General features: G+C 40.5%; 1 protein-coding gene across 2 annotated transcripts; it reads left to right on the top strand.

The window, feature by feature from the left end:
- On the top strand, positions 1-26,832 carry LOC139737248 (myophilin-like). Of its 2 annotated transcripts, none has more exons than XM_071647925.1 (5): positions 1-243; positions 12,566-12,681; positions 23,338-23,404; positions 24,934-25,071; positions 25,524-26,832. In XM_071647925.1, exons 1-5 carry the CDS (start codon positions 193-195, stop codon positions 25,716-25,718), a joined length of 567 nt encoding a protein of 188 aa, XP_071504026.1. In that variant the 5' UTR covers positions 1-192; the 3' UTR covers positions 25,719-26,832. The 2 variants fall into 2 exon arrangements, with proteins under 2 accessions (XP_071504026.1, XP_071504025.1); XM_071647924.1 differs by lacking the exons at positions 23,338-23,404; positions 24,934-25,071; positions 25,524-26,832 and adding exons at positions 15,422-15,488; positions 17,784-17,921; positions 18,655-19,986 and having other exon boundaries at positions 30-243.
- The last annotated feature ends 322 nt before the right edge of the window (positions 26,833-27,154 follow it).

The raw sequence follows: 27,154 nt of genomic DNA, 5'->3' as shown, positions 1-27,154 counted from the left end.
CCCGAAAGACAATCTTTAAATATTGTCACCCATCCGGCTCTTGTTTGCGTTTTGAGGCGGTCTTTTCCTGGTGATCAAGCGAGTCAGTTCTGTCGCGGTCGCTGATCGGAACCATACACGCCTTGCTGGTGCTCCTGCCCACAACACTTCCATTTCCACAGCTCGTTCAGGAATTAAACGAAGCTTTCCACAATGGCTTTCCAGGCGGCACCTATGGGCGATGCCCGCAAGACGGCGATGAAGGTAAGGCTCGGTGACGCCACCTCAAAGCAAAGCTAAGCAAAGCAAGGCAAAGCACAAACCGTTAATTGGTCAGGACTAATTAGAGTGATATATACTATACTATGGCCATCTTAGTGGCCTTTTCGCACTCACCGGGAGAAGAATGGGAGGGGGCGGTATGCAAATTACACGCGGACTTCACCATGAGCGATCTCGCGAGTCACATTTTGTTTTGTTTTGTTTTGTTTTTTTCGCATCACGTGATAGGCCACCTCTGCTTTCGCGATAACCACATGACACCTTAAACTTGACTCGCGATCTTGCCTCTAAAGCCGATTTTTTTTTTTTTCCAATCTTTGGGACCAGGCGACTAAACGTCACCCTTTTACGCTGCTTCGACTTCTTTCCTCAAAGGTTTAATCGATGGCACATGGCTCCCATTTCGACAATTCTAACCCCCTTTGATTTAATCATTTATGGTTTTATTTTTTCTTTTCGTCTCGGTAAGGGCAAAGTACGTATTTTGCTATTTCTCAGATAGACACAAAATGATTTTGAATAGTTCTGTCTGGATATCGAAACTCAATAACTTTTCATTCTTCTACTGTGTGCACGACGCCAAAGCACAGATACCCAAACCCTCGCATCACACAATAAAGTTTATTGTGATAAAAGGCAAGACTTGAATATTCAGCTGACTTTGTGATTACTGGCCCATTCCTTATCACATTTTCTTCCTTGGTTAGAGAAACAAAAAGCAAAACGTAAAAAATAAAAAATAAAGAAACAGAAGAGGAAGGTGTCTACTCTGTAGATGTGTTTCAAAGCAACAGGCATTCTACATTGTAAGTTAATCACTTGACATGACGTTTATAACTCTGGACGTAACCGCACCCAATCAACACGTCACGGGACTACTACCCCCACCCCTCCTGACTTTAAGCTTAGTTTGTTTGTTTGTTTGTTTGTTTGTTTGTTTGTTTTTATTAGATTGTCATGTACTATAGATGATATAGATGCTGCAAAAGTTTATCTTACATAATCGCAAACGTTTGTAGTTTGATTTGATCAATGCGAAACTCTGAAAATTCATGGCACAGTAGGAACGGGGTATTTCCTTTGCACCCCTTTAATGAACTTCCGGCCTTGGTGGCAGCAGACATTGTTTCACTCATCTCTATAATAGCCTCCAGTCGGGGTGCTGCCGTTGAGCTTTCGGAAAAGATGTTTGGTATGTTTGGCCTGAAAGCGAACACGCTCGTGGCAGTGACACCGTCGCATAACTTACCATAATTGCTAACATGGTTGGAGGATGGTGACGTTGACTCTCTGCCCATGTTGTGGCGCAACAGATGCCAAAGGAAGAAAGGAGTCCCCCCCCCCCCCCCCCCCCACCACCACCTCCACCCTCCCCCTCCGCTCCAAGCATTCCATACGCATTCTCCTGGTTTCGGTTACTTCTCCCAGAATGCACAGCGATAGATGGAGGCAGGCAGGGAAGGACGCGGGAAGGACACACCCAGCCCAGCCATTGTTGTCGACAGCGCCATCTACCTTTCGCTGAAAGTTTACAAGGATAGGGATATAGACAGAGAGCTAGAGATACCCAGAAATAGAGACTGACAGTGAGAGGGGGAGGGAGGGGGAGATAGGGCGGTTGGTGCGGAGTTGTCAAACTATGTCATAGCGCCAACACAACCGAACTGACTTCGAGTTGTTTTGCCAGATGGAATGCGATTAATTTGATCATTTATTTTTAACAGCCACGCCGTACTTCTGACGTCAAAATATGAGGGGGGTTGCCTATACCATGGAGCTACAAACGATAGCTCCATGCCTATACCAAGGCTGTGTAGATATTCCTTTGTATTGTAATTTGATTCCATAGTGTTGCATCAATTCATTTTAGCTTCTGTAAACATTTTGTTATCTCGGTAACGTCATGTTTACTGAGGGCTTTTGACAAATCGAAAACATTCGATTCATTAAAGTTTAGTTCGCGCATCTTGATTTATTTGCGTGTACGTGTGTGTGTGTGTGTGTGTGTGTGTGTGTGTAAGCATGCGTATATGCCACATGGTATACATGGGGAAAAAGACTACCAGTTGGTAATTCTGTCCCTGGTACACGTTATGTTGTTCCCTAATATTTCATTTTCTCACTTACACCTCCGTCGTAGCGACTTTTCTCAACATCTGAAAAATACTGAAAGTAAAAACACCCGTAAGACAAAAAAAAAGTATTAAGAAACCTTTATCCTTATTTCTCCAATCTATCTCTTTATCTATCTATTTACCTTTCTTTGACGGAAGGAAGAAAGCTAATGTTTACATTCGCTATTAATTATCATCTGCATCAATACGACTCACGCCAATCACGGCCGACGTTTTTCATCTAGGCTCTTATATTGTTAATTTGACAATGTCAACATGCGTCCCCCCCCCCCCTCCCCTTCTCTCTAACTCTCTAATATCGTCTTCGGATTCGTTGACCGACTCCTACATCAGCTGTTTTTGGATGTAAATGCACAGTGACATCGGTATGTGCAGAGATTGATTCCTCGTTTTCCCTCGTGGAAGCCAAGCCGTAAATTGGCTGGTCCCCACGGCGGCGACGCCAACGAAACTATCTCAAGCTTACTGCGCATGCGCGTCCCCATATTCCATGAGGAGTATGGGTGTTAAGCGCAGAACAACCACATCTTGCTCATTAAATATCCGCACGTTCAGTGTTACTGTATATTAACAACGAAAAATTTCGTTTCCAGTATAAGAAGATAGAGGGGTAGGGTGATTCTTACGACAGTTCTCTTGTTGGACATTAGAGTAATGCTATAGATGGAATTTTGTGGGGGGTTTTTTCTCTCCAAAGCCCACCGTATCGGTCCTGATAGGTCAACACTGTCAACAAGTTATACAAAATTCATAACTTGTATAGGTTCATCTATTCGCGCTCGTCGGGGTAATCTATATAGAGGCATTAAAACTAAAACAAAAAGACAATTTATTTTAATGAATCTGTCCCACACTGGCAATAACGCTATAGATAAACAAAACATTATGCTCTAGGATATGGAGCGACATTTCGTTTTTTTTTTTCTATAGTGCGTCCCAGAGCGGGTTAAACCCGCTCTGGTGCGTCCTTTATTGATCGGTTGCTTACAAATATTTTCAATTTTTCGAACTACATTACAAACAAAAATTAATCAAAGTATGAGGCAGTGTTAGACAACTTGGAACTGATTAAAAGAATATTCACACACATGTAAACATAAACATACATATAACAAAACAAAACAAAAATTTAAACTGCCGCCTATTTTCGTGGTACCTCAAGAGCAACCTGAAACCCCGTTTGTGTGAGAACATGAAAACCAACCGACGCAGAGTTAGCAATCACAGGCCATTCGTAAAAAAAAAAAATTGAATAATAAAGTTGGCAAACAAACGTAAGTACGAACTGGCGTTCGTTCGACAAAATGATCGCTCACGACGCAGCGGGGCGCGATGAAACGTAAGAATTTCTAAACAGGGCCATGCCCTTGTTCCTCGGGGATCTAACTTACTCGAGATCGCTGCTTTTCCTACGTAGTTGCTACCCTAGGTCAATGGTATGAGGTTACAATTAAAGTCAGCCTTTGTTCTCTTCGCAGCTGTTCTTTTCACCCCTGAAATTTCGCGCATATCGGCACGGAGAGTGAGGAGTGTAACAATGAGGTTAATGATTATACTCGAAACCTATATTTTACTATGGAAAAAAAGCAGCCCGAAATGAAATGTGATCCACTTCGTGTCAGTATCTGTATACTTTAGAATTCGATGGATGACTCATATCTTCCTTAGATTCCCCTTGTAATTTCAGTGTCCAAAAGTATATAATTTCATATCGTAATACCTCATTGACCCACAAAGGGGGGGGGGGGGGGGGGGAGAATGACTATACAAGGAGCATTTTGATCTCATACCTCGAAATTACATTTTGTATGATTACCTGCTCTACTAAGTAGGCCTACTTGAAAGTATGCTGTATAGATATGATGATGAGGCTGAAAGACGTAAATTATGTATTTTTCTGTTCGTTGAGGTCTTTTTTTAGTTCCATCTCCCCATATCAATTGCAATCATGACGCTTTTGTAAAATTTCTTCATTAATTCCAGCAACTTAGTATTTTATAACTTGTAGAAAAACGGCAATGACGAAAGTTAATGCGTGTAGATTCCTGCCGAGAAAGAAGAAGAGAAAGAAGGAGAAGAAAACGGAGGAGGAGGAGAAGGAGAGGAAGAAGAAGAAGAAGGAGAAGGAGAAGGAAAAAAAGGAAAAGGAGGAGGTGGAGGTGTAGGAGAAGGAAAAAGAAAAAAGTAGAAGAATGAGGAGAATGAGGAAGAGAAAAAGAACGAGATGTAGAAGAAGAAAAAAAGGAGGAGGAGAAGAAGGAGGAGGAGGGGAGGAGGAGGAGGAGAAGGAAAGGTTGAATAAAACGGAGAAGAAGAATTTGAAGAAGAAAAGAAGTAGAGTAAGAAGCAGAAGTAGAATGAGAAAGGTAAGGGAAAAAAGGAGACATTTCCCAACAAAACCTAAATGAACCAATTAGTACACTTGGAGAGAAAGGTATTAGTTTAAACATGGATAATGTCACTAAGAAGATGGGGAAAAAATGTAGGGAGTCTGAAGTAAGTCGTTCTTCACATTGCAACCAAAGAGGTATATAAATCATATATGAGAGAGAAACAAATTTGTTTTGAGAAAACAGTGATCACAAACAATGCTCGTTATTCTAAGCATTCGGTGAATGGCTGCAGAGAAAAGATCCCCTGTTGATATTGTGACATAATTGCCGTTTAGAAGACATTCCTTCCGGACGCATCCGTGATTTAAAGTCTGTTCAGATGCACTGAGGGGGTCTTCGGATCCTTTGCTGCCCCTCCCCCCTCCTCCAAAGAATGCTTCGTCTACCTGACATTGACTGACCTTGAATTCATATAAATGTCCGAATTATAAGAGGGGAGGAGGAGGGGGATGCCAGGGAGGGTGAGAGAAAAGAGGGAAAGAGAACATCCCAACTGGAAAGCTCATCAGATTAATCAAGGGGTTAGAGTATGAAATGGCATAATGGACAACGCACCCTGCCTGACCAAGTAATCTACCACCACAATCTCGCCCCTCCAATATCGGCTCCGTGAGGCGGGTAACTCGGAGTATATAAAACAGAGGAATTCCCACCCCTAGTCGACATTTTGCACCAACTCCTCACCGCCGTCGAGACATCGACTTCATTTTCCCCCATTTGCCTTCGCTCCCTCTTACACCTCCTTCTGACCAACCGCCGAGGGAAGAATTTGATCCAATCCGACCCAGAATCTCGAACTCTCGCTAACGTCACGGGCTCACTTGTCGAGACGAATTTTTTCGGGGCATAACTTCTGTCGCTGGTCCAATATCCTAAGTACTCCTCCGAAGTTGACTGAGCTGTACGTGTGAACTAGACAGGTCACATTTATCCGTCGTTGATGCAGATATCTCTTTTTCGTTAAGATTCGCCAGAATATTTTCAAAGTGCTCCTCTTTTAGACACAAAGGGACGGCTCTACTATCTTCTTGGTTATACCTATTTGGATTTTATTTGAACGGAGACCTAGACCCACATTTATATTATCAAACATGGGCGAAGCGAACAAGGGACCGGCCTATGGAGACATGAGGTATCGAATGATGAAGGTGAGGTCATCTGGTATATATTTGTTCTATGTAGTTAGCTGTCATGTATTATGATCATGAATGTATTATCTGCGGTATATCTGTCTATCTCTACCCCTCCCCCTCTCTCAATTTGCGTAACAATATACGATACATGTATATTATGATTATGCATGGCACAGCGTGGGTCTTGGTCTTGGGATTGCTGAAGCCATGTACTTTTATGAAGACCGTCATTCTCTGGAAAGTCGACTGGAGTATATCTCAAGCTAGAGACCTGCTTTTGGGATATGTTTGTATATTCCGATGTTGGCAATGCGCACAACAAACGTTTACTTAATACATCACGTCATTTCTTCCCTTAGCATGCCAATTTATACCCGTAGGTCTGTCGTCTACGGAATCCTGCATGAATTATTTTCGCGAAAAAGTGCGTTCGACGACAAGTATCGAATTGTGGTTGTACAAAAATAGAATAACGCAGTGCAAATTGGATGTCATTGAACGTGAGGAAAAGAGGGATGACAGGAGTCTTAACTGGATTAATTTGAGCGATATTTGTGTTCAGTTCAGTTCAGTTCAACTGACCTGAAACTGTGTACTAGTTTTGGAAAATACTTACACATTTAACCCTGATACTCTTTTGCTTACTAACACCTCATGATTACAAAACTACTTCAGTCAAGTAAAGGAAACACTATACAAGGTTGTTCCTTCTCTATGGACGTTTGTTAGTCTGACCTCAAGCATTGATGTCAACATTTGACCGTGACTGCATTGATGTTATTTGATTGATGCATATTAATGGACGTACATGGCATTAGAAGGAGGGGAAGGGGATGTTGGTGATGTAAATCAACATCCGTATGAAGGATGTGTTTCTTCACCACTCTGAATGAGATGAGAACGTCACTGAAATCTGAATACGTGACTGACCTATTTTGACCCCTCGAGTCAGTCTGGGGGATTTTTTTTTTTCCTGCAGAAAGTGTCATCTTCTTATCATTAAATTGGCAACAATGAATTTTACTGCACGTCACTCTTACGTCAAAGAAAGATCGGATGGATTTCCTTGAATTCTTCCCATATGTTTACAAGAGCCTGGGATGTTCAAAAAGAAGATTTTGAGAAGAAAAAGGCCAATTGGTGTAACTTCAATCTTCTAAAAATTAATGTGTAGTCCTTTTAAGAAACAGTTGCAACTGTAACAGTTGAGAGGCTTTTGAACAATTATTCTCAAAAGGATTTATAATCTCAATGAAACTCTTACAAAATTACTATTTTACGAAAAAGGAAAAAAAAAACTCTAATTGATAAAGAATCATACCAAACCCCGGAAATGGGCATTCTTGGAGTAGATGTGTCAAAGCCTGTACTAATGAAGTAGTCTTAAACTTCTGCTGTTTGTTTATGGCTTTGTTCTCTTCATTTATCTATAACTATTAACATCTATACTACTAACTAGCTGCACATTTCAGTACTTCGTCGTTTGCGGAGGCATAATTTCTTCACAGAGAAACAGACGGATAAGAAAAGAAGATTTATAAGAGGGAAAGTTCAAGGAAAGAATGAAAGAAAGCGGAGCAAACTGTGATGCACCAAGTCGCAAATATTTTACGGCAGACGACTGGTTCTCTATCTCCTTATACGGGTGCGCGAGGATAGGCCATGGCTTGACGATCGTCTGGTAATTCCGGGGGTAATTCTTACGTCTCAAAGAAGCAACTTTCAGTTTCACGGGCAAGAAGGTAGTGAAGGGGAAAAAGGAAAATGAAAAGACATTTTCTGCATACCTCAAACGAGTCATATCTGTTCTCAGTAAACATAAAACCGTCAGTTGAACTTAGAAAGGTAAGACGAGAGATGACGCTAAAAGAATTCAGGACAGCATGGGTTTTTTTAAGTACAAGTATACCCTCCTCTACAATCGTCAGCACCCCTTTTTACGCCTCTTTTTTGTTGGAGGGGGGGGGGGGGGTCCATGCTTTCACTATATATCTAAATCTTGTCTTGAGTACAAAAACATGCAGTCCACGACCTACATTGAATTCACTTGAATTGAATTGAATTGAATGTGATTATCTGCACTAAGTCCTAGATCACTGAAAGAATTTTGTTTTTAAATCGCAGTAGAGACGTTTGACCCAAAAGACAGATACACAGAAAAAAGAACTTGAGATAAGAAAGAATGTTCCTCTTTTTTATAATCTAAACCAACATATGTAGATATATGATTCAACAAAAATTAGCTTTTAAGTGTAGAAATGGGATCAATAATAGTTAACTCATTACATGACCGTACTACAAAAAAAAACAAGTTATACACGTATAATGATTACATATTAAAGAATTATGCACGTGATTTTTCAAATAGCTGTGGTCGACGCCTTCAGAAAAAAGAAACAAATCGACAAATTTTAACACGCGTTGCGAGGGTATAATTATACCACCATACCCCGATCCTGTTTTTGTGGCAGAGCGTGCATTAGTTGGGGACTGCACAACGCCGAAAAATGGGACCAAGCTTGTCTTGGTTAACCCAGAGGTCCCTTCCAAATTCCAATTCCCTGTTTTGAATACTGCCATGAGCACATCAGTGATAGGGAATGCCTCAGATTAGGAATGGGAGGGGGAGGCCAGGGAGGGGATGGAGGGGGAGGGACATTCCTCGCGTGGCCCGGATTTCCTTCCTCGGGATGAGGTAGAAAAATAACGGAACAACAAACGGACAGATGAACTATGGCGACAAACTCATTTTCCTCGTCATGATAAAAATTACGTCCGGCAGAACGCCGACAAATTATGGTTTTAATCACGTCGCCAAGTCAACGAGTATTTTCTGCTAAAAGCACTTGATAAATTGGCAGTCATCAATCATATTCTAATACTGCACATAAAAAGAAAACAAATGGTATGCCGTTATAGTTGTTTTGATTAAATAACCTGAGGAGAACTTTTACACATCTTATTTCTCACATTTTGTCCCTCTAAATTTTTCTCCTTCTCTCTCTGCTTTTATGATATGTCTGCTTTAAAAGTGGGGAAGGGGGTTGAATGATCTTTTTTCCCCATCTGATTGCAGTGTGAAATTAAGTTCTGCATAAAAACACACATTATAGGGTCTACATACTATCGTTTGGGTTTTCAGATGGGATAAGACTGGAATCCGAAAATTAATGTCTGATTTGTTACACAATATGTGACATTAGATCTTCAAGTACCGACCAAAGCAACAAGCAATAAGTAAACAGTCATATACTTTTAATAAGATACGTCGTTCAGTGTTCAACGTGTATGTACGGGGTGCCATTGTGCTGTCATCAAGGTGTCCAGCCCACAAACACCCAAGGTACAGGCCCCATTCATTACCAATGACGTCACGTTATGGAGTTGTCAATTTATCATTGTAAATAAAAATGTTAATGAATCAGTATGATAAACTTAGCTTTTGTAGCACATTAGTCCATTACCCCAATCTTCATCACGTAGACTTCACCCCCCCCCCCCCCGCACCACGCACACACATACACGTAATGCTGATAGAACTGCCGTCGGAATGTGCGCGCAAGCGAGTAAAATCGCGCGTCCTGTATAGCTCCGGTGTTGTATCAGCACGCAGCAAGCAGCGCGCACTCGCGAAATCTGTGACGTCATGCTGTGAACTGCCGAAGGATATTTAGACATCTTATCCCGACTACTCATGAGGTGCTAAGAGTTCGTGACCTCCTGGTTACCGGTCTATATCAATGATCAAGACCTGGTGCGATGATAAGCTCGTTATTCTCGTACCACATCAATACTTGGGAATCATGAAAGGTAAAGATGATAGCGATTCAAACACTGGATATGATTCAATAGCCTGCATTGCGCAGAGTGTATAGGGATTATTACAGCTGTATCAGCTGAAATACGCATCAACAGGGAATGTTCTCTTTTTGTGCTAAACATATGATGGATCTTTAACTGGCTGCATGCACATTTTAAAAACTGAAGTTCCTCGCCGCTCTAAATTGGCGATTTTGGGGTGAATCTCTTTTTGATTTTGTGCAGATGTCTAGAAGTCAACCAGTTCCACATCTATTCCGTTTCTACATATGCAGAGAGATTCAGGGGTGCCAGTCTTTTGGCGACATGTATGGTGATCTCTGCAGTAAAAATACGCAGGTGTTGATAGGTTCAAGGAATCATGACATGACACACTGAATGGAATACTGAAGATCAAGTCAACGGAAATTGTTTCTACTGTTTTGATACTGTCGCCATACCACATCAGCATCTAATAACATAGCTGAACAAAGACCTTTTTATTTGTCAATAGTCACGTCTAAATGCAGCAGAGTTTGTTTGACTTCCAAAGAAGCTATGCCTTACTTTAATCATTTTTTTTTTTACATGCCGTCGTCCGAGGTATTGTACATGACCCTCTGGGTTTTTTTCTTTTTCCTTTCTTTTTAAGACACTTTTTTGTGGACCAGCGTGACCTAGACATAAAAGTAAACATTGCCATAGGAATGGAGACGCAGACTGACACATCTGGAAAAGTGTTTGTAGGAGTGTTTGTGACGAGCATGCCCTGAATGATTATAATATCTGGCGGGCAACAGGTTAAGCTGAGGAGTATACAGTACCCTTCCCTTTCGCCCTCACCAGTCTTTCCGCATCCCACCCCCTACTGGTATCTCACCATCCCCCCTCATCCCTCAACTGCCTCCACTAGAATTTCCTCTCTAGAGGAGGCATGGAAAACCATCTTCTCTCTGGAGGAGGCATGGAAAACCATCTTCCCCATTCCAACCTCCTCCTCCTCCTCCTTTTCCAATTCTCTTGTCATCCACTCTGCGCGTTGTTTGCCCCTCACCCCACCCTCACCCCACCCCACCCCACCCCACCCCCCGAGAGGACATCCATGACCCCGAATGCCTCAGGAATGCCAAGCACGCGGTTTGCCCCGACGTCGACTGCCATTTTTAGAAGTCCGTCGAAATCTCCGCCAGCCATAACATGTCGAGCCCACACGGGCAGGGCTAATCAGTTGGCAGTCGTAGTGAACGTCACCCCGCATGTTTCCATGTGGTGCGTTCGGTTGACGGAAGTCTCGGTCACAGGAGTAAGAAGAGACAGCGTTTATGATAAAAGAAAAACAAATGAAAAGAGCTACAAAGAAATGAGGAGAATGGAACAGATTTGATGCGATTGGATTGTGATAAAGAGATAAGCAGAATAGACATAAAAAGGCACGATTTTGACTCGTTATGCTTCCGTAATTTGCCGAAAACGCATTTTTTTTTTTTGTAAATCGTAATAGGGAGCTTAAATTCATCCGTTTGTGGGCCGAGTGTCAAATCAACATGAAAAAGGGAAAATGGGAGTTTTTCCCCTCAATATTGTGGGAGAAAACGTTGACTGTGGATACAGCACTTGTTCTCCTAAAGAAATAAAAACGAACGAACATCGATTATGTCACCATATTTTCAATCTCAATTCCACCGGAGGCCTCTTCATGACCTGAATTCGACTCTGGAAGGTGCAGGGAGAAGGAAAGGGACCGGGGGGGGGGGGGGGGGGGGGAGAGTAGCAATCATCTCCATTGTAGTCTGATTTTTCATGGATGTAAGGGCCTGACAATCCTTTCCTCCTATCCTTTAACTCTTCCCTCTCCCCACCCAACCCCAAACAACATCTTCTTTGGAGATCTAAAATGCCCAAATATGACGCCCTCCACCAGGACTGGTTAGTCAGTTTCCACCAAAGAGAACTCCCTGCTATTCTTTTTGGTTGCCAGGCAAAACTGCGGCCAACCACAAATCTATGGAAAGCCACACAGGACATAATTGCTGGCGAGCACCCTGGTGCCGCCATAGGTTACAGCACAAGCCGTTGATGTTTCTAACGTGGTTAAAAGTCTTGATTTGCCATACTCTCAGCACCATTATAGTCCCTGTCAGTGTAGTTTCGATATCGCACACTGGCATGTGGCAGAATCATGTGGTTTGAACGACTGCAGCGGTTCATCGATTCAAAATTGTCATCGTATTGGAAATACAAGTGAAAAGGGTGTAAAGCAGATGAGAAATGAAAGTCAGTAATTGGGTATAACTTAGATGTAGGCCGTCATCTGCAATTCAGTGTGATTTATTTCAGTTAATTCAAATGATTGATCTCTATCATAGCTTAGAATAAACTCATGCAAAACAAATAAATAGGCAAATGAATACACGAGTAGATAACACATGAGATTAGTTACAACAGATAAAACATAATAAACAAATGATTCTAGGGACTCGACAAAACGACAGACTATGCCCCCTTCAAGTAAGAAAACAAAACTATTATAGAAATCATAATGAAGGAAGTAATCACACCTTCTCCCCCTTACTTGTACAACTTTCGACACCCTCTATTAAAAAAAAAGCCAGCAACAACATTGAGTAACTTTCTGCTCACATTGCAGATGTTTTCTCAATTTTAAAGTGTCATGATATGTATCAGTTGAAAGGTATTCCGCCTGAGAGATGATGGTAGAGACAGCAACGGTCATCGGAATGGTAATACTCACGAAATCAATATTCGCTTTATTGATAATCCTTTTCCTGTATCACGACTTTTGACTGTATTGGTGTTCTTTTCTTTCTTTGACCTCCCCCGACAGATCGAGAGCAAGCGTGACCCGGAACTAGAAAAGCAGTGCTGCGAGTTCATCGAATTCCACACTGGTGAAAAAGTAAACGCATACGACGATCTGAAGAACGGTGTCATTCTGTGCAAGTAAGTCTTTGCAGTGAACAAAGTCCGAAGTCTTCAAGTTGAATATAACAGATACGATAATAGTGTATGGAACAATGCAATTATGGCGGATGTCTACTTATCAAGATCGTTTCAAATGTATCATAATTATTTATTTACAAGGTTTGTCTGTGATTCTCGTGTTTCTCGGTGTACCGAAATTTCATATTCCACCATCATAAAGCATTCACGAGTATTCATGCACTTATAAACTGTAAGTCATTAATCCATACCAACAAATATGAGAGTTGTTTTCCTATCATATAATGTCCTTAAATGCATTTTCACCAAAATGACATCCGTCAAGGTTCAAGGTTACAGATTGACAAACCTGTATTCGTGTGTTCGCCACACGATTTGATCGATCAAATTTTCACGATTGCAGTGAATTCACCACGATAGTGACAGAAAATCCTATGGAGAGCCAAATGTGCCTAAATGTTTATTTCCATCTCATACTTATTGTAACCTGCGTTTCGAAATGCAAACACTGATTTGATCGTTTGCTGTTGTTTTTTTCATCCTCACTATCATGGAATTTCTCGTTACGGTCTTCGTGACACTAACAACAGTTTGAAGCACGCAGAATGTATGCACGCTTGATTTTGATCTTGCCTCGTGTGTAACATAAAGTAACATGTTAAAATTGAGGTTTAATCACCTGTTTGTTTGTTGTTTTTTTCTTCAACCGCTCAAAGAAATAACAGCATAAGGTTATTTCCGAAATTATGATTTCACGAAATTATCATGGAAACATTTCCTGCCTTTTGCAAGATCTACTTCAATTGACGTTGAGGTGAGGCTGGTTTATCCTAAATATGGAGAAAGTGAGAAGTCACTAGAGATGAAGACATGACAATTCGTGATCATGAAAGAAGCAATTATTATTCCATTTTTGTTTTTGTTTTTGCATATGAATTGAGATAATTGATGCATTGACGAATCATACGTATTAATTATTCTTTACAATAGACTTTCACTTTTAAAGTATGAGGAAAAGTCCTGGCATGTTTGTCATTTTTCTTCTACACTTCTGCGCTTCTTGAGATTGTGAGATGAATTGGTTTCCAACAAGATAATGCTCGTCTTTTCTATGCTCTTGGTTTTTTTTTAAATCATTTTTAATGGTTCTTTCGTGTGTTTGTTGTTCACAATGTCTCTTTTGATATGTTGGCATGCATCGATCGTTTAATTATTTTTCACAGGTTAGTAAACAAATTTAAACCTGGTGCAGTGACGAAAATCGAGAATGCCACAAAAAATCCATTTGCAAGGGTAAGTGTTATTGACACAATGCATGCTCAGTGTATAACAGCGTGACGTACTCAAGCAGAATCAGCGTGCGTAGACCGTAGAGTAGCCGTGAAAGTCCACGCGTAGACTGCTTTTGCTGTAATAATATTGTCTGTGTGTCGCTTTGTCCACTTCGGCAACCCATAGAATAATATTGTTCGTATAACCGCACTAACGCCCCGGAACAGGCTCTGCTACCCATAACGTGCTGACCGGGTCCTTCCTTTACACAGTATGCATGAAATAACACACATTTGAAACACCGCGCAAAACGTGTCGTGCCGGTAAACAGTCCTTTACTTCTTGAATATTATGAATATCAGTCTATTTTTATCTTTTGCTCCTTAGAATTTTGATGATTACATTGCCAACAATTTCATTAGTGAAATCTAATGTTGTCACAAACTTCGGGACAATAGTCATGACTCAACTTAAGTGAGTCCTAGCCCACGTGTTTTTACCCCCCTCTTTTGTATTCATTTGTACCATTTTTTTTTATCTTGCGTCGTGTTTACCCTGTTGTCACATTTCCTGTGTATTCTTAATTGTCCGTTGTTTATCATTGGGTGATTTGATAATAAAAATTAGTGATAATAATCATGAAAATGATAACAACAATGTCCTTGCATGGATGTTATAAGTTTTCCGTTAGAAATAGACTCAGCCTTTCCTAAATAATCATATACATTACCACTACTATTGTGCTTTCTTTGACAAAACACTATCAAAGGGATAATTCTTCTTCAAAGCGACTTTACAACTTTACAAAAGAATTCACATATAACTATTTAGTCGATTGCATCATTAGGCCCTATGTGTAATCAAAGAAAAGTATTCCATCAATTATTATCTAATTCCATTTTTAATTTACACAAATAAACACGAGCCGCAAGGTACTTTCAAAGGATCGGTTGCTAGATGCGACATCTATTTTACAGTTGTAATATCAAATTGTTTTTCAATAAAAAATAATCTGAGGGGTAAAAAGGCCTTGCCATTATCAAATTACTACGGATTAATGCCACTCCCATTATGAGAAAAAGAAAAAACACAATTTGTGGGCCAAATGACAATGAGTTTTCTATAATGATGCATTGAAATATGCGCAGTCTAAGAGATTTTAATCTACAGTGTTGAAGAAACACGTATAGAGTTACACAACACCTAACATACCTCTTACGTGCAAAGTAGCTACATACTAAGAAAAGAGATTTATTTGAGCAACAAAAAAAGGAAGGCGCGGAATCTATTTATGACCAGAAAGCTTTACCCCTAGTCCCGCAACCACGCTCCTGCACCCTCCCCCGTCATCGAGAAAACTCGAGACATGTTAGCTGTACTCAACCTCAAACCTACCCCTCTGCCCTATATAGTGTTGACCCGTACACACACTATGCATACACGCGTACATCTGTATGTCTTTATTTAGACTCGTTAACACATTCTCCCCTGGAGCTGTGAAAAAGTGCGAGGCCTCCAGTGCTGTATTCAAGCAGGTAAGACAGTTAACATTTACGAACGGACCTTTTTTTTCGTCACCTGTAATAAATGAAAAGTTTGATCGCAAAAATGGGCTAAAAAGCACCATTTTTAAACATTTTGAAATAATTTTATTATCACGTAGAGCAAAGAAAGACCTTTCCAGTGATACCTCACTTGTAACATATAACAAGGGATATTTTTGAAGTTATGATAAAATATATCCCATAGGTGCCTATAGGCCTACTCTTATGATTTTCTTCGCTTTCCGGCAGCTTTAAATTCCAAATCTCTCAACTTAACAGGAGTGGAGTTAAGTCTTTTTGCGATCAGACCTTTCGATTCTTCCGTGTTCCTGCAACTTCTGTATAGCATTAGGAAGTACGTTTTAGTTTAGTTATAGCATGTTTCTCTATCAAATCACTTCTCCTTTGTGTCATCCCCCCCCCCAAAAAAAAAAAGTGAAAGCGTGCCATACTGTTGGCCTAACGTTGCCCTTTGACCCTGACTCCCCGCATGCACCTGACTTCCTGTTACTAAAATATCGAATCTTAATAAATAGAGTAAGATCAGACAAACGAAACGGTGAAGGGTTCATCGAACGGGACCTAAAAGTTAGGCGTCATGTTCCTTATTCCGGAAGTTTGTTTATCCAGAAATTACATATAGTTTGTTATTCCTAAGTACACAAGTTCCCTTTTCGTAGATGTTCGTTAATCCGACCATTTGTGGTGTTATTCCGAAGATGCGTTACACCGAAGGTTCGTTAACTCGAATAGAAGGTGCGTACTAACGAATCTTCGAAATTACGATTTTTTTTTTTTTCGTTTTGGGATTGACAAACCTTCGGAATAACGAAACTTATTTTATTTCGGATTAACGATTCTTCAGAATTATGAAATGTTACCAAATTTAGAATGTTTCAGATTTCAGGATTTTACATTGCTTTCACAAAACAGTGATGATGATCACAACGGCATTTGCATATTCAATTAGGTGATAGTCTTATGGGTTCACAAGTTTCCAAATGATCTGAACACAAATAATCTCCAGACTTCTTTTTCTTCTTAGACGAAAAACTCAAAGCGATCAAATCGCATTAAATATTCGGGGGTCATCCCGCGAGACCGACACCAAAGAGTCATAAGGCCCACGAGTTCAACGACATTGCAAAAAAAAAAAAAAGTCTAAGAGTCATACAGCCCATGAGCTCGACACTAGGCAAATGAGACCCATGAGTCCGACAGTAGGCAAACAAGGTCGACTAGTTCGACACTAGGCAAAAGAGACCCACGAGACCAACTATGTGTCGGTCTATAATAGTGGGCCTTTTTTTTTTGCTTAGTGTCGAACTCGTATGCCTTGTTCGCTTAGTGTCGGACTCGTTGGCCTTGTCTGCCTAGTGTCTCAACCCATGGTCCGTATTTGCCTAGTGTCGAGCTCATGGGCTGTATGACTCGTGGACTTTTTTTTCAATGTCGAACTCGAGGGCCGTATGACTCGTGGGTGTCGGCCTCGTGGCTTTTCGGTCGGTCTCGTGATTTTCCCTTCGAGTTCGAGGGGAAAATCTTGATAAGGAATTTAGGAATATTTCTAAATCTTGTAGCCGTAGATGCTTTTATTAAAATTGACCAGGAAAACACCGTTTCAACTGACACGCTTTTCTAAAGAAGTTATAAATCTTGCAAAACATTTTCGACATTATGTTTGAATAACTTTAAACCAAGACCGTACGGCTGTTTTTTCCTCGGTTCATCTAAAATTATTGTTACACTGGGATGAATTTGATTGATTAATAGACATAGGAAATGATGTCAACATTTCTATTATACTCAGATGCTATGATAACAATGAAACAAAATCATCAAGCAGATATTTTCTGTCCTGAGCTCTTTCGGCAAAATTAAATTAGGGAAAGGTTTATTTCTTTACAAACGCGCAAAATGTATTTACCGTTCTGCAATTTTGAACGGCTTCCTGACTTAAATATCACTATGTAGGATGAATGATTCTACTCACAGTTTTTTCCTCAGTATGGCACAATTTCATAATGAGTCAAATCTAATAAAGGAAAAAAATAAGTAACTAAATATATAGAAAATAAGAACCAATACATAAATGAGTTCTTATGGGCTCCATGTTGCCAATGTTGGATAGGATACAAAAAACGATTTTTCAACTAGTGATTATGTTTATCGCGTAGTTTACAGCAAAATTTGTTTGGCAACTTCTTGCTTATGTACTCAAGGTTTTCTAATCTATCCAATTTCTGTCTTCTCAACCTGACCCCACCTCTTCTCAATAAACAACAGAGAGCAAACTTAGAAGCTTTCATCAACGGGTGTAAGATCTTCGGCCTCAAGGACCAGGAAGTATTCCAAGTCAACGACCTCTTCGAAGGCAAGAACCTGCCACAGTTCACCCAGTGTATCATCGCCCTTGCCCGCTATGTGAGTACACATTACACTTCACACATTACACGTTACACATTACACTTTACACTTTAATGCAAAAAAACGAACAATTTGTGCCGAGTTTATGTCTGCACACGAAAGAGTGAGGCACAAATAAGGACAAATAAACTCTTCTGGACCTTAAGAAGTCACGTCGCTGTCTCAATTTTTTTTTTCAGCAACACTGATACAAAAGGAAACTCTCCAAAGATTATGTCGATGGTCCCAGATATAGAGACCTGAGTTGTTAATGAGTGAAGGCATAGATGCTAATTGCTTACGGTCCCTTTCCACAGGACGAAAACCAGTACGTGATTATTGAACAACCAAAAATTAAAGGGATCTCCCAGCAGTCTCCGAGACCCCCCCCCCCCCCAAAAAAAAGGGTTTCTGGGGAAAATGCTCAGGGTACATCTTGAGCGGTCATTGGAGGACCTTAAAAAGCCCGCCAATATCTCGTAGGACCTTTTGACAACCTCCCGTGCTGGGCACAATGTCCAATCGATTTCACATCGTTCTTCGTTGCAGTATTTCAGGATTCTCTCTAAGGTTTCTTTCTTTTACCGATCTTTCAAAGATCTCCCCTGAGTTCCTCAAAGTTGAGGCAGAAATTTCTTCGAAAGAATATTTAGTTACTTTACAGATTTTTGGGAGATGTCTTTGATTATTTCGAGAAAAATTTGTCCAAGATTGCGTCATCCTATGGTATGTATGTGTGTGTTCATGACAGGCCCAATCACAGCCCGGCTACAACGGCCCCATGCTCGGACCCAAACAGTCGGAAGAGAACGTCCGAGAGTTCACCCAAGACCAGCTCGATGCCGGCAAACACATGATCGGTCTCCAGATGGGTTCCAACAAGGGCGCCTCACAGGCCGGCGGCGACTTCGGCAGACCCCGCCAGGTCCACCAGGAATTCAAATAGACGACGACGTCGACGACGCACACCTCGACTCGTCCGTCATCGTCTGTAATCGCAAGAATGTATAAAGGAGAGATAGGGGAAGAAAAAGAGGGAGAAGAACGAAAAACCAATGAGGGGGAACGAATTTCACCAATAGCCTGATATACTATCCTTTCAGAAGTTTATATTTACCATCATTTCATTGCCTTCATACGCTCATATCGTTTGTAAAACAGTCAAAGCTATAAAAAGGCATTCTGCTTACATTGTTACATACAGTTATACTTTAAACGCTTCTCAATATCTGATGGTTTGAAATGATTATCGTTCAATGGTTTTGAAGACATGCTAAGAATTGTAATATATGGATAAAAAAATTTTCCACCTACTTTTACGAGTTAATTTAGACGTCTGTAAGCAGGTGTAGTATCGGTTGAACAATGTTTATCTCAATCACCGTAGTGTAGCTCTTTCGTTCAAAAATTCTATGTTTTGATATTGTACTGCGTTAGATTCGGATGTTTATGTGCATATTACATTTCTCTGCAACTTATTGTGATCTTTGCGGGATTTAAGGGGCAGTGATACAGCGATAAAGCAAGTAAACATAATATTCAGAGAGTATAAATTTTAATCCATTATGCTGAACATAATGTATCATAAAATGCGCTTTATGTTATTACAATCAATTTGCATTCGTTGCACATTCAACACTCTGAAAAAAGGGGGACTGAATACGCACATGAATGGTGTATTATTTTTTGTTGCGTCTGTGGCTAGGCTTGGTTGACACTGCCGTTAAAGGAATGTAGGGAAGCTATGAGGTAGAAAAAATTATGTACAATTATAATTTGCAATATTTCCATTGTTCATAATTTTATATACTTGCATGTATATTTGTAAAGGTATTTTTCTTTCCTTTCCTGCTGGGCACGTTCTGAAGAAGAAGAAGAAGAAAAAAAAAAAACAGAGAAAGGATTGTGTCGACTATCCGTTTTCACTCTAGAATGATCTCTACCCCCCATTTGACATGGTCTTCCGATCCTGAAAGTACTACTTTTTAATCTTCCCTTGTGCTACCGGGCTATGTCGAGTTTTATGTGAGTTTCTAGCAGTATAGCGCAGAAGCGAATAAAGTGTTTAGCTCAAAATCAAGCAGTGTATGCCCTTCTTTGTGACGTATTTCGTGTCAAACAGTCAAACAAAGGAAATAATGATAAACATACCACACGCCCAAGCACATACACACAAGCTCAAACGCACACACGCACCTGCAGTTAACTTTATAGGGGAAACTCAGAATTACACTTTTTACTTTTTTTACAAACTTGCCGGGTGAAATTCTCGACGTACTACAGGTTTGACAAATATGCGGTATACTGGAGATACATTATTCCTACAGCAATCAATATCTCTGATATTGTGTAAAAAGAAGCTACTGGAATATAAACAAATAATGTGCTTGAAACTGATCTTGAAATGCTTCAAAATAAGTAAATACAAACGAATGATTAGCTTATCACAATACACACTTTTCCCAAAATAAATGGTGTTCGGAAACGGACATGTGTAATACAATGTACATGTATGTTCATAAATACCTTGATAGCTTTTCAAAACCTTTGTATGTTTGATTGCTTCTTCTCAAGAATCTTAAGTTTACGACTCAGTCAGTAGAGTTTGATGTATCTAATACAATCGATGTATAATAATCTCATGTCTTTAAAATTGAGCCATCTCGTTTAATGTCTTACTAAAATCACATCGTTTTCTCTTGCAGTATCTGTCACACTCACATATACACAATTCAATCAATTCAATTCAATTCAATTCAATTCACACGCTCTCTCACATTCACCTATTGAAATACACGTGTATTGGTTACATTCATGGCAGCACGTAGTTTTGACATTGGTACTTTGACAGCAACTCTGCGAAAGTAACTACATGTATATATCGTGTGGAAATGAGAATGGTACTGAGAGAGAAGAAGTTGTGTATTCTCACAAAGAAAAATAGGCAGAACACACTCGCAAGCTATAACACCTATTGCAAATTGCGCGACGGAGATGGAAAAGACACGTCCTTTTCATGCGCCCACTCTGTACGCTGTCCACGGCGTTGACTTGATCACCACCACAACAAATTTAGCCTGCTCTGAAAGATTATCTGAATTGTCGGTCTCAGCAAATTGATTTTTTTTTTGGTGCTGTTGCTGTTCTTATAAAATGAATCACCGGCATGGCGTGTGATTGCACTAGCAGCAATATCAAAGAATCGTCAGACTGGTGAACATCATTTGCATGTTATTACATTGCCTGTAACACTCTGATTTGTCTGTTAGAAAAAAAAAACACCAATGGCAATTCTGACATCTTTTTTTTTTTTAGATTTTCATTAGTCACCGGCCATAAGCGCAGTCATGTCTCATCATGCGATCAATTTTCCAGTCATGCAAGTATTTTCTTTTTACGTCACAAATTACAGTGGACCCCCATTGTAACGAAGTCCTCGGGACCGACAGTTTTCTTTCATTATATCGAAATTTCGTTATAACCAAACAAAAACACTAAAAAACAAAGCACGGATTATATGATGTGGCCTGCATTTTTAGTTCGTTGAAACCAGAATTTCGTTATAACCGGGATCGTTATAACGGGAGCGCACTGTATAGCATATTTGCCGTAGATTCACTTTTATGTGACTCCTCACAAGGTACAGACAGAGGGAGAGAGAGAGAGAAAGAAAGATAGAGAAAGAGAGAGGAGGGGAGTAGGGATATCCGTTCGTCAAGGAAATTGCTGCCTGTCAGTAATGTCACCCATCTTCAAACATACATCACATTACCATTGAAATCATGTCACACATTTAAACTCTCCGGGAGATTCAAAATGAATGGCTGACGTCTGTTGTATAGGCCTATCTCAAGTCATTTTAACATGAGCAAAGTCATTCATCTATCGCATTAAACACAAAGACCATTCACGAGATCTGAGTAATAGTTATTGCTGTTATGAAAGACATTTTTGCAGTATTTCTCACGGGAACTTGGCGTTTCATATGAATACATGGATGGCATGAATGTTGGTAAGGTCACGCAGGTTCAGAGTACACGTCATTCATCTCATGTCATGGGAAAAGTATTCATACTACCACTCATCCGACACGCCCCCGTGACGGCACGCCGTTCGAAGTCCCTCCCCTGGGCCCCGTCTTATAAACAGGACAACGAGACGTCCGCCGCGGACCACGCCTATACGGATCAAGCCACGCCCCTTTCACTTCTTCATCTACATCGTCTCTGCGAAGCATGACCCAGATGTCCATCGTTGTGACTGCCCTCTTCTTTTTCATCTCTTTCATCGGTTGCCCTTCGTGGTCTGTTTCTCTTTAGTTATTTTTCTCGATATATAGAATCAGAATTATCTCAGCAGCTGTAAGTCCACTTCATTTTCTTTATTCTCAAAACGGGGTTTGCATGATTATTTTATCAGGTTCTATTCAACTTGCAATTTGATTCTTTTGGAGAAATGTTTGAGGTGGAAATACCAGAAGGTAAAGAGATTGTCGTGGCGTTTGAAAAGTCAACGTTTTATTCATTTATGAAGCCTTCCTAAGCTGCATGTTAGTATACATAAAAATCATTTTCTGTTTGCAATTTGTTTAAGAGAAAGACACATGCAACATTCAAACGAAGTGCTGTATATCGCACATTCATACCTTTCACCGAATCGTGATCAAAACAGCTGTCATTTCATTACATCCAAGTCTGTCACTCTTCACAAATACGAAATACGGTCATTCATGCATCCATGTTTGCCGTCACCCATTTCAGAAGAAGTGAGATAAAAATTGTTCTTCGAAAATGAAAAAGGTGTGCTTGATTCGTTTGCTGATGACCGAGCATTCGCCGATTTACAATCGCATTTACAATTGGCTTCTACTGGCGACTTTCCGTTAGAAGGCTGGTTGCCATAAAACTGTAAGGGTACAGGATATCTAGTGGTTAGTGTCCGAAAACAATTATGCTTGTGCATCATGGCTTTGTAAGGGCAAGGTTCCTTTGGGACGTGTCCCGAAGGACCGGAGTGATCGGGAGAAAGAAGAAAAAAAAAAAGGAAACGTGTCAAGTACACGTGTAAGTCCACCTGTCAGATTTCCAATCGCAAAAATAAGTACTTCCTGCCATGCCTGGCGATGCTTCCTGGTCGTTTTGATTATTATTCACCTCATCCATGATCGTCATAATAATCATTATGTAGTCATAGGTAGGCAAAAATTTCAACGTGACCATAAGAAGACGAAAATCTCCTTTTATTATGACGTCTCTTATATCCACTGTGACGTCTTCGATATACACTGGTCAGTACATCCTTTGCTCACTGGAACATCGGAATCGGACGGAATATATAGTAATTTAGTAGTTAAAATGCAGTCCAACTAATCAAACTCTGATTTGGACCATATCCTTGAAACGTTTTTGTTTTGACTCTATTTATTCCACTTCAGACTCGTCAACAAATTCTGCGAAGGAGCAGTAAGGAAGATTGAGACATCATCCGCAGTATTCAAACAGGTATTAGGAGGAGACTGAACTTTTTTTTCTGTACACCTTCACTTTTGAACAGTATTTTCATTGTCATTACTGTTAAAATTGTAATAACGACTTGAATCACAATACCATGTTGCACTTCTCTTTCACCCCTTTCTCCCTTTCCACACTGTCTTTCTGCGTATATTTCTATGTTGATCTGTCCATCATTATTTGAAAATTTTCTATCTCTCTCTCTCTCTCTCTCTCTCTCTCTCTCTTTGCTTCTCAAAGAGTCCTCTACTGTTGTGCTTTATTAGTATACTCACACCAACAACGTCACACGTAATCTAATCATAGGACATAATCGTCAGCTGAGAACCAGAAGGGCGCTATCGCGTTCTAAGATTTGAGAAAAAAAAAAAAACCCGAAACAAACAATTTTCATGAAACAAAAAATTCATTTAATCAAAAGTGGATAAACTTATAAGCATTGTTCCAAATATATGGTAAAGAACCCCCTTGTGGTTTTAATGTTTAAAATTTTACTGAAAACGGAAATAATTCAAAATTGACACCATAATGTAGATTACATCGAGGTCTACAATATGATACCAATAACTCAATACCCCCGAAAATTGTGATAAAGCCATTCTGGTCTCAGCCGACGATATTGAGACCGATATATCCCTGTTTAGCATTAGATCATGAATAGTTGTCGCGGGCAGTCAGTATAAGTCATCGATAGAAAAAGACTTCTAACAGATAGAATAATCAGGTTAGTTTTTGTGCGCGAAGGAAATAAGAATATGTCAACTAAAAGGTATAACATGTTTCCACAGAATTATATTTACCTCACAATGAATATGTGCGCTTCAGTACTAGAATTTCCAGAGGCGGAAGTAGATACAGTGTATCGCAACGAACTGCTCTGATATGACCGTTTGTCGATCAGGTAATAACAAACACGGCTTTCTCGAGGGGGTCATCCCACGAGACCGACACCCACGAGTCATACAGCCCATGAGTTAGACATGGAAAAAAAAATCCATGAGTTATACAGCCCACGAGTCGTACAGCCCATGAGTTCGACATTGCAACACGGGGCTTAATGTGTCGGTCCCGTGGGCCTTGTTGCTTAGTGTCGAACTCATGGGCTGCATGACTCGTGGGCTGTATAACTCATGTGTTGTATGACTCGTGGGCTATATGACCCTTGGGCTGTATGACTCATGCGCTGCATAGCTCGTGGGCTGTATGATTCGTGGGCTGTATAACTCGTGGGCTGTATGACTCGTGGGCTGTATAACTCGTGTGCTGTATGACTCGTGGAATGTATAACTCGTGGGCTGTATGACTCGGGGACCCTTCTAGAGTACTCTCTTGTTGCTAAATGTTATTCTCTGATTGTCATACCATCATGTTGTAAAGCTCATTCGTGCAATCTTGTTATTCTCCTCCTCCTATTCTCTTCTCTCTTTTTTTTGCGATCTCGATCTCTCTCTCTCTCTCTCTCTCTCTCTCTTTCTCTCTCTCTATCTTTTTTTTTCTCACGTTCACGTGACCGGGGTCAGAGGGCGAACCTCGAGTCCTTCATCCAAGGATGCAAGACATTCGGGCTCAAGGACCAGGAGGTGTTCCAAGTCAACGACCTTTTCGAGACCAAGAACCTGCCGCAGTTCACCCAGTGTATCATTGCCCTTGCCCGTTATGTGAGTACACGACGTCATCTTTTTACACATTACGAAATAATGCCATGAGCGAAGACATTTTGAAGAATCCATGTCTATTACTTTACCTATCTGTTTTAATCTACATTGATTTTGCAATGAAGTCCTCAATACAAGTGCTAAATATGTGGTAGATTTATTTTGTCAACCGTGTTTCAACATCCATAACGCGATAGATTTTTACCAGTTGTTTGCTTGTTTTGTTTTATATCGTATTTGTTTTTGTTTTTGTTTTGCTATGAAAATGACTCCTGCGAGCTGTACACTCCACTACCGATGTTCTATGCTGTCAGCGCCTGTATCACGAGGAGCACGTTGCTGTAAAAAAGCTTTATGAGTAATTGCTTGCATTTTTTGCCTCCCCATTTCTCCCCCACCCCTTTCTTCCTTCAACATCGCCCTGAACTACGTGCGAACTACGTGTCTACCATCAGGCCCAATCACAGCCCGACTACAACGGCCCCATGCTCGGACCCAAACAGTCGGAAGGGAACGTCCGAGAGTTCACCCAAGACCAGCTCGATGCCGGCAAACACATGATCGGTCTCCAGATGGGTTCCAACAAGGGCGCCTCACAGGCCGGCGGCGACTTCGGCAGACCCCGCCAGGTCCACCAGGAATTCAAATAGATGGCGACGTCGAGCAGGACGACGACGACGACGGGCGGAACGACACGCTGATCATCGTCTGCGACCTCGGTGGTTGACAGGGAAGGAGTGCTGGGACACAGCCAGGGTAGCGGGGGAAAACAAAATGACTTATCATCCAAATTTTCTTCTGCTTAAGATAATTTTCACATGATAGTTCGCAGATATCATTACTTCCGACAATTTTTTTTTCTGATTCGATGAAAATTTTTGCTTGTTAGTTAAATATTTCTTGCCATCAACGTCTTGACGGCCATGGAGCAAAAGAAACGAAGGACTCCCCCTGTTGCCATCGGCGTAGACATGACAGGAAAAACACACAGTTATCGCGTTGTATTTAATCATTATTTTTACCTATAAGTGCATGGTTGTAAAAAGGGAAAAGGAGCAAAGTTCATCTAAGACAGGAGCGAAATGTACTTCCGGTTTTATCTTGGGGCAAATATAATTTGTTATTTTATTTCTACATACTTTTTGGCTCCCCGTTGAGGTATTCCAAGGTAGTTCGCTTTATCCAAGTTGTTGATATTCTAAGTTTTTGGGACAGGATTGTTTCTCTTTGCTTACATAATTTCATGTACCCATACTATACTGCTGCTATTTCGTGATAGTAACCATGGTAACGTATGACGATTTACAATATTGTTTCCTGAGGCAAAAGTGTGAAGTATTTTCGCTAGTTTTAAGTTCTCAACGCCATGAAAAAAAAAAATCCATCGGCAAGGTCGTAACGAAAAAGAGATAGGCCGTATTCGTAGTTTACTTTGAATCTCCATCTTCAAACTTTACTTATTGGTACGATTCATGAGTTCAATCATTTCACTCTTCAGTAAACTTGTTGTATTCCAAATGATTCGATGTTCCACTACCACCCCAGAATAAATCTAAGAATGTAACAAATCGGGTTGAACTTTATATACAGCACGGTACTGATGACACTGGTAATATCTGACTGATATTTGCACAAATATATCGAATTTGAACATTCTGTGGCTTTTTGCTGTTGTTCTATCAGCTCAGTGTAATAATAGCGAGAGATGGGAGGGAGCATGCGTAGTGAAAGTACACCAGGGAGTGTTTCATAAAGCTGTTCGTAAAGTTACGAACGACTTAAGAATGACTGATGATCAGTTCTTGTGCTGAATTATGGAAATTCTGATAAGTATAGCACATCAGAACTGATCACCAGTCGTTCTCCAGTCGTTCGTAACTTTACGAACAGCTTTATGAAACAGGGCCCAGAAAGGGGAATGATTCTGTAAATGAATGTTCGTTTATTACCATACCATTTACCATGAATAAACGTCACACTCCTCTATGCCACTTCTGAGGTCATCGTTTTCTTCTGGTCTACCTAACCTTTTGCTGCTGAGATGGGGTTTGAGATGAATGATGGGTGGGGCGTTTTGATAGGAAAG

The sequence above is a fragment of the Diadema antillarum genome, unplaced genomic scaffold, assembly GCF_040938485.1.
Source record: "Diadema antillarum isolate AM-2024a unplaced genomic scaffold, OU_Dant_1.0 seq00000687_RagTag, whole genome shotgun sequence".
In the NCBI taxonomy this organism is placed as follows: Eukaryota; Metazoa; Echinodermata; class Echinoidea; order Diadematoida; family Diadematidae; genus Diadema; species Diadema antillarum.
This window is presented reverse-complemented; position numbering and strand designations above follow the sequence as displayed.